This window comes from Sebastes umbrosus, chromosome 17, assembly GCF_015220745.1.
Source record: "Sebastes umbrosus isolate fSebUmb1 chromosome 17, fSebUmb1.pri, whole genome shotgun sequence".
NCBI classification, from domain to species: Eukaryota; Metazoa; Chordata; class Actinopteri; order Perciformes; family Sebastidae; genus Sebastes; species Sebastes umbrosus.
The window spans coordinates 23,209,041-23,227,657 of record NC_051285.1 but is presented as its reverse complement, the minus strand read 5'-3'; the positions used below and the strand labels follow the sequence as shown (position 1 = coordinate 23,227,657).

Genomic DNA, 18,617 nt, shown 5'->3' with positions numbered 1-18,617 from the left:
GGGAGAGAGCCTTCCAATCCATTACCCGGGAAATTCTAGCGGGCTGGCTTTCGTATTCCAAAGGCTGTCATGGTAACGGAGGAAATCACATTTCTTCATCTCTGTCTCTTTTCCAGATATTTGATATTTGAACCGGCTCAACAGGGTATAAAAAGTACCGCAGCACCAGCTGTCCACTACTGACATGTCTGCACTCGCCTGATAATAAACCCCCACACACACACACACAGCTGTATATGCACACATTGTTGTACAAAGGAGCATTTGTATTAAGGTATGCAATATCAGAGGCAACTGGCATTATGTTTGCCAACAGTTCAGTTACAAAATGATCTCTCTTTCTTTTTTATGTGCTTTGAGTGTTTTTGTGAAGTCTGCTAAATAAAAACAACCACAGGAATTCCACTGTGGCTTCCACTTCTCCTCTGAGACTCTCTCTTTCTCTCCTATCATCTATGCTCTCCTACTCCATCCATCCATCCATCTGGCCATCTCTGCATTGTGCCGTGCCATGATGGAAACTGCATGTGCAGACTGCAGTGATTGACTGGATCATGTGTTTTGCTGGCAGACACGTATTTGCACAGCAGCTATGTGTGAGATGATGCTGAGCCAGAGCGTGCGCACAAGTGTGGTGAAAAAAACAATGCCATTTCTGGCCAACTTACTGGCTGACTCCTTGAATCCTTTGGCAGAGTGGACGATCACATGCAGGAAGCCGTACAGGCCAGGAGTCTCCTCATCTGGAAAACAAGCACATAGAACAGTGAGTCCAGTTCCTCGTGTAAATATGGGAGAGCACTGTATTTAAAAGTCATTCAGAATCAGAGTTTGTGTACATAAAACAGGGAAAAGATAAACGGATAGAAACAGAAAGAAAAAGACAATCACCGACTGAGCACAACTGTATCATTTCAATCACACTTCTGCTGCGGATCTTATACACCCGAGAAATACTTGTACAGTTCGAAAACAATTGCTGTCCTGTATCATCCTCTGTTTCCCTGACAGTGTAACATCACCTACTGTAGACTGTAACATTCACTTGTCTAATATCAAGTTTTTTAAAACAGATAATCAACATAAAGTTGCTCAGTGTGGGAGGCATGTGTGCCTTCATTCATTTCAGGTTGGGTGGTCCAAACCTGTGGATAAACACATCATTATTAACATCCAATAACTGTTCTCACCCTTCCAACACCAAGTTACCATTTTATGTTATCATATCACAGCCTTTTTCGTCAGATCGGTATCAGACTTCACATCAACAAGCACAGTCTTCTGCCATAACAAATGAGCAGGCCACTGGAGTGTTGGTTTGTGGGTGGACGTTTGTTGGTTGGCCTAACGTACCCCCCCATCCTGTCCCACCCACAGACACATGAATGGGATGCACTCTTGCTTTGGTTGAGGACTGTGAAGCCTGGCTGTTTCCTGCTAAATAAACTATGATTGGAGGACTGTTTGGAGCTCCACTGTAGGCGGCTAAGAAGAGCGACAGGGGAGTTTCACAGTGAGACGGTTCAGAAGTTCAGCTTAGAGGTGGCCTATGTGCTGCTTTTAGAGAGAAATTGAGATCTGTTTTCAATGTGACTTGAACAATAAATTGTAAAGATCCATTAACTAATATGTGATAATTGATAACAATCCTACTGTAACAAAGAAGTCATATTAAAGTGTGAGTATTTAAGGGTCTCTGTGATATCATCCATCCTCTCAGCTATGAGAAACATTCCTTCCCCAGCTGGTCTCCATTTAAACCCCTGCTGTGCTCCTGCTTCACATGTCACTGAGGTGTGTGTTTATGTTTGGAGAGTCTCAAAAGTCTGAGCTCTGTTTTAACACACAGGGATATCACCTCCCTGGGAAAAAAAAATCAACGGCGTGAAGCGAAATAATGGACCTGTTACATGGTTACATGGCAGAAAGGTGATTGTTAACATACAAGTAAAAACCTCCTGGAGTTCGTCAAAGAAGTTAACGTTATTAACCAAACTATAGTTTAAACGTATACATTTTTGAGAAAAACATGGTGGACTTGAAGGAGAAGATCATAGTGAGAGGATGTAAAGCAAATCAATTCTTCTATTGAAAAAATAATGCTATATTGTTTTCACAACTAAAAACTCAAAAAACTGTGAACAGGAGACAGTGGCATCTTCGTGATAATAGCTTAAAAAGTGCATTTGAATAACCTCCCATCATGTCCTCTAAGGTAATGTCAATCTAAGGGATTTACTTGTTAAATATAATCTCTTTTATCTCCTTTACAGGATGGGAAGTATAAATGTGGAGCATTTCAACTACCACAAAAAAACAAAAGGTGCTTTTTCATGTTCCACAAAAAAAATATCACATACTGTGTATTATATACTGTCCTTGCAGAAAATATACATTGGAAAAAAACTTCATGTGAAAAGAGAATAGCTGAGCATCATAGCACACAAAAATATATATTGTGTTGTGTTACCACTCATTTTGTAGAAGCAAATCATCCAATATCACGTTTAAGATATATTGGAATTGAGAAAGTTGGAGAGCAGCATTCATGCACTCTATGTCATGAATGCTGAATGTGATCTGAGACCTTTCTTATAGATATCCTGTTTAAAGGTCTATTTGTATTAGGGCTACAACTAGTGATTATTTTCCTTGTCGATTTAATCGGACTTGTTATTTTCTCGATTAATCGATTAGTTGTTTGGTTATAAAATGTCAGAAAATGGTGAAAAAAGTGTTTCCCAAAGCCCAAGATGACGTCCTCAAATGTCTTGTTTTGTCCACAACTCAAAGATATTCAGTTTACTGTCATAGAGGAGTAAAGACACCAGAAAATATTCACATTTAAGAAGCTGGAATTTTTACCTATTTTCTTTTTTTCTTAAAAAATGACTCGAACTGATTAATCGATTATCAAAATAGTTGGCATAACCTCCAAGGTTATAAGGTTATGTTTTCACCGGCGTTGGTTTGTCTTGGCAGAGGTCTGCGCTCTCCTAGTGCCACTCTAGTTGTAATATTCTTTGTATTTGCCTTCTGATTGTGGAATGTGTCAAATGCATTGACGTAATAGGTGTTTTTAACCCACAGCTGACTGAGATGAGCTGAATGAATGGTTGATTGAACACAGCTTCGTTCACACACGTCAGAAGCTCAGCTGATGTAGTGAAACGTTGGTTTAATTAAACTGCACATTAAGTGTAAGCTTTAAACTTAGAATCGGAAACATATATATAAAAGTAAATATGTTGTAAATTAATATGAAAGCTTGGAAGTGATGTGTTTTACGTTGGTAGTTTATTTTGAATAATTGAAGGAGGAACTAAGTTATTATTAGCATGAGCACAAAATCTCCCTCGGAAAAAAAAGAGAAAAGGTCACACTACAATATTTCACTGTTCAGCTGGCAACTGACCAATTTCCATCAAAGTTCACCAGAATGCAAATAAAAAAACAAGAATCCCTCTGATCACTTTAAAGGTATTGGATGTCAAAATAATGGCTCACTAGCACAGAGATACCCTTGTATAGGAGGCAAACATGTTTCTGTATGATGTGAGAAAGATCAAGACAGCGTGCCTTTCAGTGTCTTGAAACCCCTCTAGCTCTGTGGCCTATACGTGTGTGTGTATTGTGTGTGCACGTGAAAGCAGAGACCCTTGTGCCATTCGAGGGAGATCAGAGTAGGTCAGCCAGATGGCTTTAATGTCACCACCAGCCTCTGAAAGTGGTGCAAGGTGGAGATCTGGAGCAAAAACAAACATATATAGGAGCTTGGAGCTCAGCGCAGGCAACTGCCGCCCGGCACACTGCGTGGCATTGACTGCTACGAGCTAGATGAGAAACATATTGTAACCTACATTCTCTCCTGCAAGGCCCCCCGCTCTCATTACAGTATGTGGCTTTTTTTTTTGTTGCTGAGAGGGTAATAGGCACTTTTGTGTGAATTTAAACTCAAAGCAGAGAGGAGAGGAAGGAAACTTAGTGTGTTTGTGATTGTGGGGGGGGGAAAAGGAGAAACATACAGAGGAATAAAGAACATATTGTATGTGAGTGTTTCTTACCGTCTTTGTTACTCGTGACAGGAATGTTGTGGACGGTTCGGAGTTTGAAACAGGAGCTGGTCAGGACCTGGAGCTCCACAGAACTTAATACACACGCCTGGAGATCTGACAAACACACAGCAAACCACATAGCTACGGTCAAACTTTCAATTTTCTGCGGTGCAGTGAGTAAAAAGTGGTTTTAAACCACTTTAAGATGAAGCACATAATGTTGTGTGAGGACAGAAATGGCCAATAGGACATTTATATCAAAGGCCAGTGTTACCTTTCTTCTGGAGTTTATGGATGATTTCCTTCCACTCTGCCCTCTCGTAATCGGAGGAGATGAGGAACTGGTAGCTCTAGATTCACACAGAAAAAAACACTGTTAAGCACATTTCCTCTGCACTGAAATCATTATTAAAAGAAATTGTTGGTATTGCAAATTCTATACAGAAAGTAGAATCAGAAATGTATCTTAAAACTACTCGAAAAGCCACAATGTAACATTATCTCACACTGTGACAAGATTTTTATTTTGAAAAAACCTTAAAGAGGACTCTTTTGAAAGGTACATGTCTCCCTCTAGTGGTGAGACTTGAGCGCTGCAGCTACATGGATGCAGAGAGTGGACAGGATGGGACTAACTCGTTACCTTTCCATGTTTGTTGTGGATGCGGAAGGGGATGGTGGGGGAGTGCAGGAGCAGCCACGACTCCTGCTCGTTCATCTTCTTCCTCAGGCGCTCCACGCGACTCTGACCCTTTGGTGCTTTCTAAACACACACACGCAAACAAGACAACAGACATACAGAATCTCATTTAGTCCTGAAACTGATACTACGATTGATAGAGAGAATCATTTATCAAGTACAATACTAAACATTGCTATACAGCCGTACAGCCTCTAAAAATTGACGAGTTGAAGGGGAGGCTGGAGGGAGATACATGAGGCAACTCTGTACTCCTTCCCAGAGTCATAACTCAAAACAAAAACCATATTTTTAGATTCAGCATGACTTAAACTTACCATGAATACCGTTATCTACCAATAAACTTCCACAAATACACTTAGATATCAGAAAAAAAGGCGTTCCATACACTGTAAGTCCAGAACTTGCATGAGAATCATCACGTTTCAAAGTAATTCAGTGATAGCTGTCTGTACATTCATGGGTACACTGCAATCATGGACTGCTAATTGATAATTCGCCATGCTTTAAATGCTGCCAATTCACCAAACTGTAGACAAATGTAGGCTAAAAAAAAATGGGGCTCAGGTTGTAACCCAGAGCTAACTAACTGTATACTTCCTCTTTACATCCCTGAATGACTTTGAGTTATTTGACTGTTGGTAAAAAAAGAAAAAGAAAAGAAAAGATAATCCCCAGATTGAGAATAATTGGTTTACTTTTGCCATAAACATACAAAATGAAGCAAACAATCATAATTTGTGGAATAGCGAAGCTTTTCTTACAGCTTGTTATCCAACAGGAACAACTTTCCATATGATGGAGTATTACACTGAATAAACACAAGTATATTATCAGATAAAACCATGGTGTTTATAGTTTACACACCATTTTATAGTGAACTAATAAAATTAGAACCAAACATTTTATGACTAATATGTCTATTACTCTTATCAGCATCGTATCGGCTTATATTTCCTATTTTCCAAAGAAAAAGACTGTAGATAAGCCTCTGAAAATGGGCGGCGTGCTGTAAGAGTCTCTTTATATAATTCAGCTTCTTGTCAGTATTGAAGGAAAACACATACACACATCCTCCCAGCCCTCAGCAGGAAGCCGTGAGTCAGAGCCTGGATACAATCAGCTGGATCTCTCACTGCCCTGGCCTCCTCCGACTCTAAATACCAGCCGTGGTCACTCGCTGTGCCCCGGGTGGGCGAGTTTAACGCCGTGAGAGGGGAATAACAGGAACTCTCTGCTCCTGAAACCTTCGGTGAGTCTCAGCCAGGGGCGTAGGGGGGGTGTTACTGTTCACACTGGGAACTGTTGGAGGCTTCTAGCATCTTTTTTTTTTAACCTCTGTCACTAACCAAATGTTTCAGCACTGATAGGAACAGACAAGAAAGACTGATGGAATGGCAAAAATGTGCCAGCATAAGTGTGATGCAGCACTTTGATCACAGATTCAAATCACACTAACAATGTGGATTAGGAGGGACTTTTTCTTTTATATAAGAAAGGGTTAAGTTTCATGTTTTTCCCCAGTGTGAAGATCTATTTTTACACTTTTGGATGACACTTTTTTCTTATTAAACACATGAAACCTTTCCATGAACCCGTCTAAGACAAACAATGATGTGGATGACAAGTACTGAGTTAAAAGGAAGGAGACGTGTTTCCAGTAAGAAATCACAGATATGGGGGAGTCTTCCATGAAAGTCTGCGTAGCTCATTATAAATAAAAACAGCAGATGGCTATCTAAGCTTCACAGAACACATTAGTCAAAACTTCCCTCTTGAGTCACTTGTATGTGTTTGTGTTTTTTTATAACAATAGGAACCCAGCTAATTTAAGGAACCCTGGAACATCTCGCTCAGAGAAAAAAAGTTTCCCATGCTAGTAAGAACCAACAGGATTACCTTCTCTTTCTGTATCTCGCTCTTTAAGACTGAGATCTTGATCTTCATCTCCTCGATCTCGTGCTCCGGGAGGACCTGGATACTGGGGCAAGAGTCGGAGTCGTCCAGGGTCTGGAAGGTCAAGTCCGCCAGGGGGATGTACCACTTGCACTCGTACTGCTGATGGCGACTGCAGGTGGACAGAGAGGGAAAGGATGGAAGGACGGGAGGATGTAGGGATTCAGAAGGAGAATATGAAACACAGTTAGTCAAAGAATCAGACAATAAATCCTTCCTCCTTCAGCAAATCAGCTGAAGTAACCAAAAGCTGTAAAGATAAGCTGTTAAGTGAAAATATATCATTGTAACTACATCCACGAATTAATAGAACATTTTCCAACAAATTAAGTCGGTCTAGATGGCCGTTTACCAGACATGAAAAATGCAAAATATGCTCAAATATAAGCTGTCATGATTTAAAGGTACAGTGTGTAGGATCTAGCGGTGAGGTTGCAGATTGCAACCAGCTGAAACTTCCTCCGTGTGCCAAGCGTGTAGGAGAACTACAGTGGCCGACGCGAAAACGCGAACGGCCCTATCTAGAGCGAGTGTTCGGTTTGTCCATTCTGGGCTACTGTAGAAACATGGCGGCCGGCTCCGTGAAGAGGACACGCTCCATATGTAGACGTAAACGGCTCATTCTAAGCTAACGAAAACACAATGATTCATATTTTCAGGTGACTAAAGAAAACACACTTATTAACATCATATTCTATTTCTGCCGAAAGATCCCACTAAATGCTACACTGTTCCTTTAAGGAAACTTAAAAATGCCATAATGAATATATTCCTAGTAAGAGATGATTAGATTTGTTACTGTGCTGTGGTGTAAAGACATGACTGTAATGGATACACATCATCACGATAAAAAAGTTAAACATACAACACAAACAGGACTACAATTTAAGGTCATACTCTTTTTTATTCAAAAGCGTGCTCATTTGACCTCAGGACTCATTTTGAACTGAACTCATCAAAATAAGGAATAATGTTCACGTTGTCACGATGCTACATGAATGGAAATGTTGCACGCTCAGCAGAGTGCTGCTTCCACCAGGGCTGAGAGAAGATTGATTTGCGTTGTCACTAATGAGGCTTTCATTAGCATTCCTGGGGGCTGCACCGTCAACTCATTACCGGTGCGACGCCTTCATCGGGAGGCCAATTTGAGCAGCTTGATAATGAGAATCCACACTGGAAACTGAAATCTTCATTTAAAGGGTAACTTCCGTATTTTTCAACCTATTTTCCCATGGTTTTGTGTCTAACTGACTAATAAGAACAACAATTTCTGAAATTGGTCCAGTATTGAGGGAGAGCGCTGCAGACAGCAGCTGCTCGTGGGCTGCAATGTAATCCTATTGGGGCAAGCTGACACCGTCATTTACGTCCACTAATAGTGCTTGTTTTTGCCAAGACAGGCTCTAATTGTTGTCATAAGTGTCTGACATTATGGAAAGAGTGTCGCTCGAGGAGAAGTTGGTTTGCACAGGATGGTTTTAGAGGGGAAAAGGAGTATTTTCTGGTTCATACCAAAAAGAGGAACACAGATGTAAAATTACTAGTCTGCATTTCGCTGTCGCTGTCAGCAGCACAGGAGAGAAGGACTATTCATTTCTTTAACATCCAACTACATTCATTTTGACACCCCTTGAAGCCATTCCTGAGCCTCTGATCTATTGCCCCCCTCCATTAACAAACCCTTTGTGTCTCAACGCTCTCTCGTCTTTTGGGAAATCTTTTTGTTTAACAGACCATCCATTCATTTTCTTTCTAATGTGCTCTTTGCACTGCTTACAGCTGATCGAGTCAAACTTACACACAGCCTTGCAGATATTGCATACAGATACTATTTTAATGTATTTTTTTCTATTATATATTGCTATATATTACTATTCTATTTTTCTATTTCTATTCTATTTTTGTTTCTTGACTTTGCAGTACTTTTTCCTCTTGCACCAAAACACGTGTGAAAACCGACTTGGCAATAAACCTGATTTGGATTCTAATAAACAAATAAAAGGGTGACGCTCAAGTAGACCCATAACTGAATAGAATATGAATACATCATCATATCCAATCTCCTAGCCCTTTAGTAACAACGGTGGAATATACATAAAGGAAATTATTAAATATGTATTCAGGAAGTGGGTGATGTGGCAGCGGAGTCAATGTAAATATGACTAATCCCAAAATGATTGAACGGAGATAATCACAGGATACAGTGGGATTAAGGATCCTTGGTGACTTAACCCAAGGTGACTGAGTTTCTGGATGGTTGCGCTGCTCTAATTGTGTGTATGTAGCCTGTAGGCGGCACGCTTAGATAATGATCTAGACCATAATAGTCTCATTTACAGGTCTGGTAGTTATGGCAACACTGTGTGTTCCTCCAAGTGGCTGCAAATGACACAGACAAACGGTGAATGTCAACCTAAATAAGATCCAATCAGGCTAACAGCTGCCGCCACACTGACAAGGCGAGCGACATGCAATCTTGTAAATGTGACACTTAATCTATGGACGTGTGTCACATTGTGTGTCAAGCCACACAACACACACACACACATGACCACAATCTCTCCGTTTTGTGTCGCCTCTCTTCACTTTGCCTCCAGCTCAAACTGGTTGCTTCCTGAAAAACGCAACCTTTCTGATTGTGTGCACACATTTTCTTGAATAACACCTTCATCCTCACTCTCTCCTCCACTCTCCAAAATACCAGAGGCAAAAAGCCTGCTAGCCTTTCTCTTTGTTAGTGAGGCTTCAGAAAGCCCTCCTGCTTTGTAGAGCCAGGAACAGAAAGAGTGACAGGATATTGTGTAAAGAGCCGGTGTCATCCTTTTCATCCGTTTCGCTGTCGGGGGTTGACGTGCTGATGTGGAAGGCAAAATGAATGGCGTACAGATGGAAACATAGAGAGGGTAATCCTAAATGTTATGATACTGTGGATGGGGGGGGTGGGTAGGAGGGGAGGTGAAGTGGACTCACCCCACAGCCGTCTTCTTCATCTTGGCACACAGCAGCAGATCGGTGAAGAGGAAGACGTGCCGAAGCTTCCTGGAGCTTTCCGACACCTCCACCAGGAAGCCATCCTTCACCAGCTGACGAGCCTACGACGAGAGCACCCAATGTCACTTCTTGTTGTCCCACCAATGCATAGCTACACAATGCTGATAAACTCGATACAGCACGGGTCAAACAATGTGAAAAACTGTGAAAAACGGCCTTGTTTCCAAGGAGATCAACACATTTTGTTATTGTATCCACTTGGATTTTAACTGCTACCTTGTTCAAATTACGGCTGCATTGATTTCAGCAAGGTCAGTGAAAAATTCACATCAAAACGCACCAACTCTAAAATCACAACACTGGATCCCAATCAGCTCTACAGTCACTTTGCAAATATATGTATTAGTTAAGTGTTTCATAAAGGCCTGAGAGTTACATATTGCTCTCATTTATTAGATGTTTCTTAGACCTAACCGATTTTTACACATCAAAGAGTTGTTTACAGGTCATGGGGAGTACTATTGCATTTGTGATAAAAGTTATATAAAGCCTTTTGTGGCTCCAGAGGGAGCTGTGTGAAGTCTGATAACAAGACTACAAGATGACAAGTTAGAATAAAATAAATCTGGGGGTGTGGAGTTACAAAGAAGCGAGCTTACCAGACCTATGTAGCCCGCTCCTCCTCTCTGCTGCAGGCTTTATTAGCCGTGACTAGCATAACACACCTGAATCTCTGACCGAACTGTTGGCGGTTGAGTTGCATTGTAGGCAATGTAACCGCCGGGTTTTGACAAGGAGGAAGAATGTGTGGAATGTGTTCTGCTGCATCAATTTTTTTTTTTTATACCCACCATTGTGAGCCTGACAATGTTATAGGAGTGCAATGCTAAATTGTTTAATTGGCGTACTCTTAAAGGGGAACACCATCCAAATTAAGAATTTCAATATGTTATTTCCATGGCCTGGTGAAGTTCAATCAATATTTGTGACCATGAGTTCCTCTCTCTCAAAGCCAGAAACCAGAGAAGGAAGACTCAAACTTGTGATGTCATAGGGTATAAAGTCTGGAGGTGCTGATTTCGTGGACCCACAGAATGTTTGTTTTCTTTTTTTATACCCAAATGAGCTTTATTCTATTGTTGTGATCTCAGTTGTGAAAAAGAAAATGTTCCCATATACTCAGAACATTCCCCTGGGTGCTCTCAGTGTCATCTAGAATATCTCTCCCTATTCATTGTCTATGGAGCATTTCCACACTTTATACCCTATGACATCACAAGTTTGAGTTTTAGCACTCTGGTTTTTGGATTTGGGAGAGAGTTGTTCACGTTTACTAATATAGTTGGACTGTCTTAGACCATAGGAATTACATGTGTGAATTTTGAGAATGGGCGTAGTTCCCTTTTAAGGATACATACAATGTTTTGGTGAGAAACAAGGAATGTAAACATAACTTTTGTTTGTTTACAACAAGAAAACTCCACAGGGCACCTAATATTCAAACTTTCTAATAAACTCTTTCACAATTGTATTTACATTTTTTTTCCACTAGAAGTTATAAAATCATCAATACGTCTAATTGTATAAAATATGTTCTATATGTAAGCCTGAATTTATTTTTTAAATCCTTTTATGCAGAGTCTTAATATTTACTCAAAACACAAAACAATACGCACTACTTCAGGAAAAGACATACGACAGGAAGATTAGGGCTGTGTATTGGCAATAATCTGGTGATACAATATGTATCGTGATACGATTCAACATATTGCAATATATTCCGATACTGTAAGCAGGGCGATATATTACGATTTTTAAAATCTAATTATAGGAAAACTGTCATAGTATAAAGAACACACCATCATATGCATGAAATAGTAAAAAAGGAGTAAAAATAGTTTTTTTATGCCATCAGAACAGTAGGATCTGCATTTGCATTTATCACAGTCGCTGTAACATCCACCATCATACCACTACTTTGAGAGGGCACGCACACTGAGAGGATGCATCTCTTTGCAATTGAAATACAGTATTGACTGCATTAATGTTAGTGCATGTAAACTATTAATTACAAATCAATAGTGTTTTTGAGAATCGATACAGTATCACAAATCCTAATACTTTCTTACACCCCTAAGGACGATATGAACTGATTTGAATACACCTCAGTCAAAGGAGGCATATATATCAGTATTATCACTGGCTGCCTTCCTACATGCAGAGCTGTTTTCCTCCATCCAGGGTCACTCTCTCCTTGCACCAAATGACACAGCACCTAACTTCAAAGTCAATTATCCATACATTAGTCGTTTTCTCATTTACCTCTCCCTTGGGCGTGGTGACAGCAGTCCTGCGAGGGTCAATCTCCTCGTTGATGGAGGAGAGGAAGTTCTGAGATATCCTCAGAGCGTCCTGCAGGAGGGGGAAGTCTGGGTGGTCCTTAGGAGTGTGTTTCAGCAGGTCCTACAACACATGCACAAACACACATGGTCACATAGACGCACAAAGTCACGACAGGACTGTGAAATAATCGTTGGTGCAATAATGTAAAAATGTCTTATCGCTAGAAATCCATTTTCACTTCCTCACAAAAAATCCATCCAAGCATAAGCAGAAGCTCTGATTGAATCCTGTCTTCTTATTCAAAACATAATTGCACTGCGCATGCACAGCTTTCTTATTGAATACTGAAGTGATCTCTGGAAATCTCATTTCCTTGTTTTTATTGAAGCTGCCCTCATCGGTATAGAAGGATGATGAACAGGACAGCTGACAACAGAGGCTTGAGCTGCCGTCTTCCTTCCAAAACAAACACCGCCTCTTCGTTTGCATGAACGACGGGAACATGACCTTTGTGGAAACACACACACTAGCCGCCTCGGATGCACTGGTCATGTTGTTCTGACAGCGTTATGCAAACGTAGTCATGCAATAAACTCCTGTAACGCAACTCGACACTTCCAGGCATCTCTCTGCTCACTTGATTGGCAGTTTCCACTTAATTATTACTCATCCAGAGAGGAAGGCTTATTTAGGCTGGGAGGACACTGTGATAAACAACAAAAAGCAGCCTTTGCTTTTTCAGCTCTTGGGCTGCTGTGTGGAGTTGTTAACCAAGATTTAACCCTGAGAGACCCACTTAGACACGTTTTGGTCTTTTTTAGGAGGGACAGAGGGTATTTAGGGGGAGATAGCAGGTCAGCAGTAGATGTCACATAGAAGTGGTGTACATCATCTGAAAGCTGGGAACCTGAAGATTAATTTGAGATGCTGCTCAGCACTGTGTGTTAAGATGTTCTAGTCATAAATCAGAAATAAACAGGAATTACTTAATTGAAATAAATTGTGAAAGTGTATAAGGGCTTAGAACATTATGATAGAAGTCATCCCCATGCTCACTAATGTCTCATATGTCAGTGCAGCAATTTTGGTTACCATTTGTTACACAGATTTGGTGCTAAATTTTAAAAAAAATGTACCACTCGAGAATTGATCAAATTATCAATTATTTTCCCTTGCCAAAATTTAGCCTAACTTTGGAGCATTAATTAGCCTACAAGCTAGCATCACATGGTCGGTGCCAATAGATTCCTATGTTTTTCTATTTTCATATGATACCAGTATTTTCACTCTAGCTTTAAGACTAAGCCTGCTGCGGCCTCTTAAAGACAGTAATGTCAGTTACGATCCGGGTCTCAAAGGGGATGTATAAGAGTGGAAATTTTACTTTCAAGGGTGGATTTGCTTTGAGGAATGTAGAGCATAAATCTTTTTAGTACAAACTGTTTATTGTTTATTCAGTTTTGAGTGTGTGTGTGCGTGAGAGTGAGAGTGAGAGTGAGAGAAAGAGAAAGAGAGAGAGAGAGAGAGAGAGAGAGAGAGAGAGAGAGAGAGAGAGAGAGAGACACAGTTAAAGGGTCAGTTCATCAAATTACAAAACAAAACCACAACAAAGTATATTTCATCACCTTACCTTTTTTGTGAAATATTGGATAATTTTACCCTTTTTGGACCCAAACAGTTATGTAAATAAAACCATGTGAGAAGTTTAAAGGGGAAATCAGTCTTCGATGGAACTACAAACAATCTGAAACGTGACAAGGAGCCCCAACCAGACATAGATTTTGTAAATGGGTCACAAACCAAAAAGGTTGGGAACCACTGCTTTAATCTTTGTTGTATTTTATTTAAGCTAAGTATATTTTTAATGCAAATTATTAACCTGAAAAGTAACTAATACTGTCAAATAGATATAGTGGAATTAAGAGTACAATATTTCTATAGAATAAGTATAAAGTAGCATGAAAATTGAATATCCAAATAAATTACAAGTACCTCAAAGTTGTGGTTTTATTTGCCCATGTCTTGAGATATCTGTCTCATAGACTTCTGTCTCCACACAAATACAATGGAAGTGAATGGAGTTTCTAAAAATTACATTTATCAAATTTAGTAGCAGCAGATTCTCCAGAATCAGTGTCCTGTTTTTCTGTAATTTAGGTGAAATGATCCTTTAAAGCCGTGGGAGTGTAAGCGGGCGTACTCACATGAAGGACCAGGGTGCTTCTGGTGACGCGGTCAATCGGCTTGTAAAGAAGAGCTGTGGAGAGAGAAGAGGAGGGATCTGAGTCAGAGTAGCTTACACATAAGTCTATACACGAAGACACACACACACGTTCACACAGAGGAGGTCACAGCTCTACGCCTGGAACAAGGACTAACACTCTGCTCACGCTGAGCTCTCACAGGGTTGAACACGGCACCTATAGTCCGACTGTTGATATGATTCTGGGGTTGACGCCATTCAACTTACAGCAGTGGCATCAAGCATCCACACTGCCAGAGTGCCTTTTAGCAATACATGCAGCTGACCCTGACCTTTGACCTCCCTGTGAAGGGGAGCAAGCGAAAAAACAGTTTGTGGGGAACAAGAGGGGATCATTTTATTGTTATACTTCTAAAAAGGTTCTGACTGTATGTGTGTTAATTAGGGCTGTCATCCAAATTAAAATATTTAATCGCGATTAATCGCATGATTGTCCATAATTAATGGCGATTAATCGCACATTTTTAAAGGGAGATTTGTCAAGTATTTAATACTCTTATCATCATATGGGTGGACAAATAAATGTTAAATGGACTTGCATTTAAATAGCGCTTTTCTAGTCTTCGACCACTCACAGTGTTTTACACTACATGTCAGCATTCACCCATTCACACACACATTCATACACTGATGGCAGAGGCTGCCATGCTAGGTGCCAACCTGCAAAGGGGAGACTCGGCCTTGCCAGTTTTCCCTCACAAACATTTAGCATAGGTTTGGAGCGTTATTTAACCTCTAACTTTCAAACTAAGCCCGCTGCAGTCTAAAAATCAATTGTGTTAATGCATAAAAGAATTTGCTGGCGTTGAAACGAATTTTGCGTTATTATCGCGTTAACTTTGACAGCCCTCTAGATTGAAGGTGAGGGAATTCAGCAGTTTGTTCTGCACAATGAAGGGACGGACGCACGGATGAAGACACACACACACAGGAGTCTGCAGGCAGGCTGTTTAACATGCAGTCCATCTCCTGGGTTAATGCTGCAGCCTCCTATTGGCTCTGAAACAGTTTCCTTCCTCTGCATATTTAGGCTGCTACTAGGTAAACTACAGCCTGCCTGGACGCTGGACTTTAAGAGACTCTCTCTGAAACACACAAACATAAAAAGCCCAAACAAAAGCATATATACATAGAAAGTACAATAAGACAGCCGCATGACCAAATGCCACCACTTCTGTTTAAGCCTGCCCCGCCACACTTGGCTGGTTGCCCCGGGGAGGGCTTTGCTGCTGAGGTGGTGTGAACAGCGGCAGGTCTGATATACATGTCAGCTCCAGGTGAGAGACTCCCACAGATAGGACAGTGGGAAAGACGGAAAGAAAATGACACAAAGGAGATGGGCGGCGGGCAAGTTGGCAGATGTGAGAACCCCTGGGGAGAAGCAAACACACATATAGATGTAAAAGAGGAGAAGAGAGAGCGGGAGGTTGAAGGGGAGGACTTTTATTCTTTCCTCTGTCAGACCTGGATGTAATGAAATGTCAAAAACGTCTCAAGGTCTCAAAATAATAATGCCACCGGTGTCACGAAGCATTGTGAAAAAAAAAGTATAATAATGCTCTGCACATGTACTCAGAAAGAAAAAAACTTAAGGGTATGCAATAAAAACAAACCACATCTGCAAGGGCATAGAAATCTGGAAACCAGCCGACAATGTTCCACTCAGTGATCAAGCTAATCTCCATTTATTATAGAGCAGATTTAAAGTGACTGATTCTTAAACCGAAAAGGGTGAGAAAAGCTAGCCAAGTGAAACAGAGAGAAGTGCCTTCTGTATGCAGGGCAGGTCGTCCCAAGTCAGACAGACCGTGCTCTGCTCCCACAGAGAGGTCGAAACAGTGCTACATTATCTGTTTAAACCAGTGAACACTGTTCCCATCAACTGTACAGTAGTACAGACATGACGTCTCTCTCTTCTTCTCTCCTTCTGTGTGCTCTCTCTTTCTTCTCGTCTCCTCCTTCGACTAACAGAAATGAAAGGGGCGAGAGCAGAAACCTACAGGGAACATGTTCAGATCTACTGACAGGGCTTGTCATATTAAACTTTACACGCTCTTATATGCTCAAACATACATACACACACACATATACACTCAGCTACTGTATAAAAACCAAAGGGAATCTTCTAGAGGGAACTTGCTGATGCTCTTTGAAGTTTCTCCACCCTCTGGTCATTAATAATGAGCCCTCCATCAATGGTCCTGGTTCGCTGAACCAATACCGCTACCTCCCCGGAGGCTTTACTTCATGACCTGCGCTGACTACAAGGGGCTGCCAGCACCTCTAATTATGTGTGTGTGTGCAGGTTTGTATTCACCTCAAGTGCAGCTACTTCAGGAAAGTTTAGGTGACTTTAGGATACCTTAGCTACTCTTCAAGTTTCAGGTGTTTGTACAGTACATTTAAGGACACCAGTTGTGAGTTGGCTGGTTGTATAAGTCAGTACATCTGTAGCTGCATTGATAATTTATATCCTACTTTGTGCTGCATGTCTGAAATTCTATTGCACCTTTGGAAACAAGAGTCTACAGCCATACTAGCTGCTTTGTGAGGCTGTACTTATGCACAGTGATACTTTGGGCTAAATGGTTAACATCAGCATGCTGACATGCTAATGTTAAGCAGGTATAATAAATACCAAAGATGCTCTATAACAAACAAAAATGACGCATTACAAGCTCTGCCAAAGGTTTGAAATGGTATACACTTTGTGTCTCCTAAACGGGCGTGGTCATGGCGTGTTCGCCTCACATCGAAGTGTTGTGAACGTCGTGGGGATGGATGAAAGCAGATTATAGCAGAGGTTATATTTGCATAATGTATTTATATTTCCTTTTGCTAACATTAGATATTTACACAGCTAACAGCCACATTTAGCATTACGAAAATTAGTTAGCTAGGGCTTTAGGGAACATTGGCTGTCTGATCTTGCGAGAGTGTGGTGCTGAGACGGAGAAAGGTCTCGAACACAGTTCATTTTATTCAGATTTATCTGTCTGAGAAAATGCAATTTTAGTGTCAGAATGTTCAGAAGATACGTGGCCCGTGATAAAATGGGTCCAGTATTTACTTTGGTGACCATGGGGTGAAAGAATCGGTCATAATCTGTGTTCACGTCCACTTCTCCCATTGGAGTCAATAGACTCTGGACATGTCGCTAGTCTCTTATAGGGGGCGGGACATTGACAAAATCCACGTGACACAGATACAGGAAACTGACTCTCAGTGCACTGTTGTCTCTGTATGCATGCCAACACTTGCTAATTAGCATTAAACACAAGGTACAGTTGAGGCTGATGAGAATATAGTTTTGCAGCTATGTGGTCATAAACCAAAGTATTGGACATATTTTGACCTGATGATGGCGCTAGATGGAAAGTTATGGGAATCACCAAAGTCGGTATGATTCATCCTCTGAGGACCATGAATGCCTGTATGAAATCTCCTGGCGATCCATCAAATCGTTGTTGAGATATTTCGGTCTGGACGAGGTCACACGATGCTTTACAGAAAGCTCAATAACACCTTTTACCGTGAAGTTCAAAGTCCAGTCAGGACGAGAGAGGATGAGAAGACAGAGAGGAAATCAGACAGAGAGAGGCGGATTATTGGAAGTCGATGACCCGTCACAGCGAGGTGCCTCTCATTGGTCCTGTTCTTCAAGGTCGCTTTGACGACTTGGCTGACGTACAGATAGTTCATCTTTGGAGGGGATGGACCATGTGGGCAAAGTCTTTGAACAACAACAACAGACACACTGCACGGGTCTACAGCTAGGACACAGAGACTGCCAGCTTTATTTGGCAAGACACTCAGCCGCCAATGTTGGGCATGAGCCGTGACGGAGGACGACGAGGACAGAATGCGAGAGCGATAGGAGAGGGGAGATAAATGACAGATAGGGAGAGGGCATAAACGGATTAAGAAAATAGAGGGAAATCGGTCGCGGTGGGGAGCAAGAGCCCCAATTTACATGTAAAACAGGATGTCAGATGCTTGTTTGATTTAATATTTGTGTTGCTATTTGCATCCATTCATTAGAAGGTGGCAAGCAGATGAAACAGTGAGCTACACTATATGCAAACAAACTGACAAATTGACTTATTTCAATGAAGAAAATACAAAAAAGCACATGTCAGTTTAAGGCGAGAAGGATGGATGAATGAGTACAAGGAAGAAAGCGTGATAAAAGACATACGGAGAGAGAAGAAAGAGGAGGCGGTAGTTTAATTCAGAGTTGAGCTGGAGAAATCCCTCGACTACCTCGCCAGGTAATTACGGAACCGCAATACAAATAGTAATCAAA

General features: G+C 41.0%; 1 protein-coding gene across 8 annotated transcripts in view; it reads right to left on the bottom strand.

Annotated features, from left to right (window-relative positions):
* Positions 1–18,617, bottom strand: part of abr (ABR activator of RhoGEF and GTPase) — a 150,311-nt gene that overhangs the window by 52,925 nt on the left and 78,769 nt on the right. For all 8 annotated transcript variants that reach the window (XM_037748058.1, XM_037748060.1, XM_037748061.1 and 5 more), the window contains 8 exons: positions 14,253–14,305; positions 12,028–12,168; positions 9,685–9,806; positions 6,655–6,823; positions 4,699–4,818; positions 4,330–4,405; positions 4,065–4,169; positions 669–743 (listed from right to left, as the gene is read on the bottom strand). In XM_037748058.1, the coding sequence (XP_037603986.1) occupies positions 669–743; positions 4,065–4,169; positions 4,330–4,405; positions 4,699–4,818; positions 6,655–6,823; positions 9,685–9,806; positions 12,028–12,168; positions 14,253–14,305 (861 nt within the window). The remainder of the gene's footprint in view (positions 1–668; positions 744–4,064; positions 4,170–4,329; positions 4,406–4,698; positions 4,819–6,654; positions 6,824–9,684; positions 9,807–12,027; positions 12,169–14,252; positions 14,306–18,617) is intronic.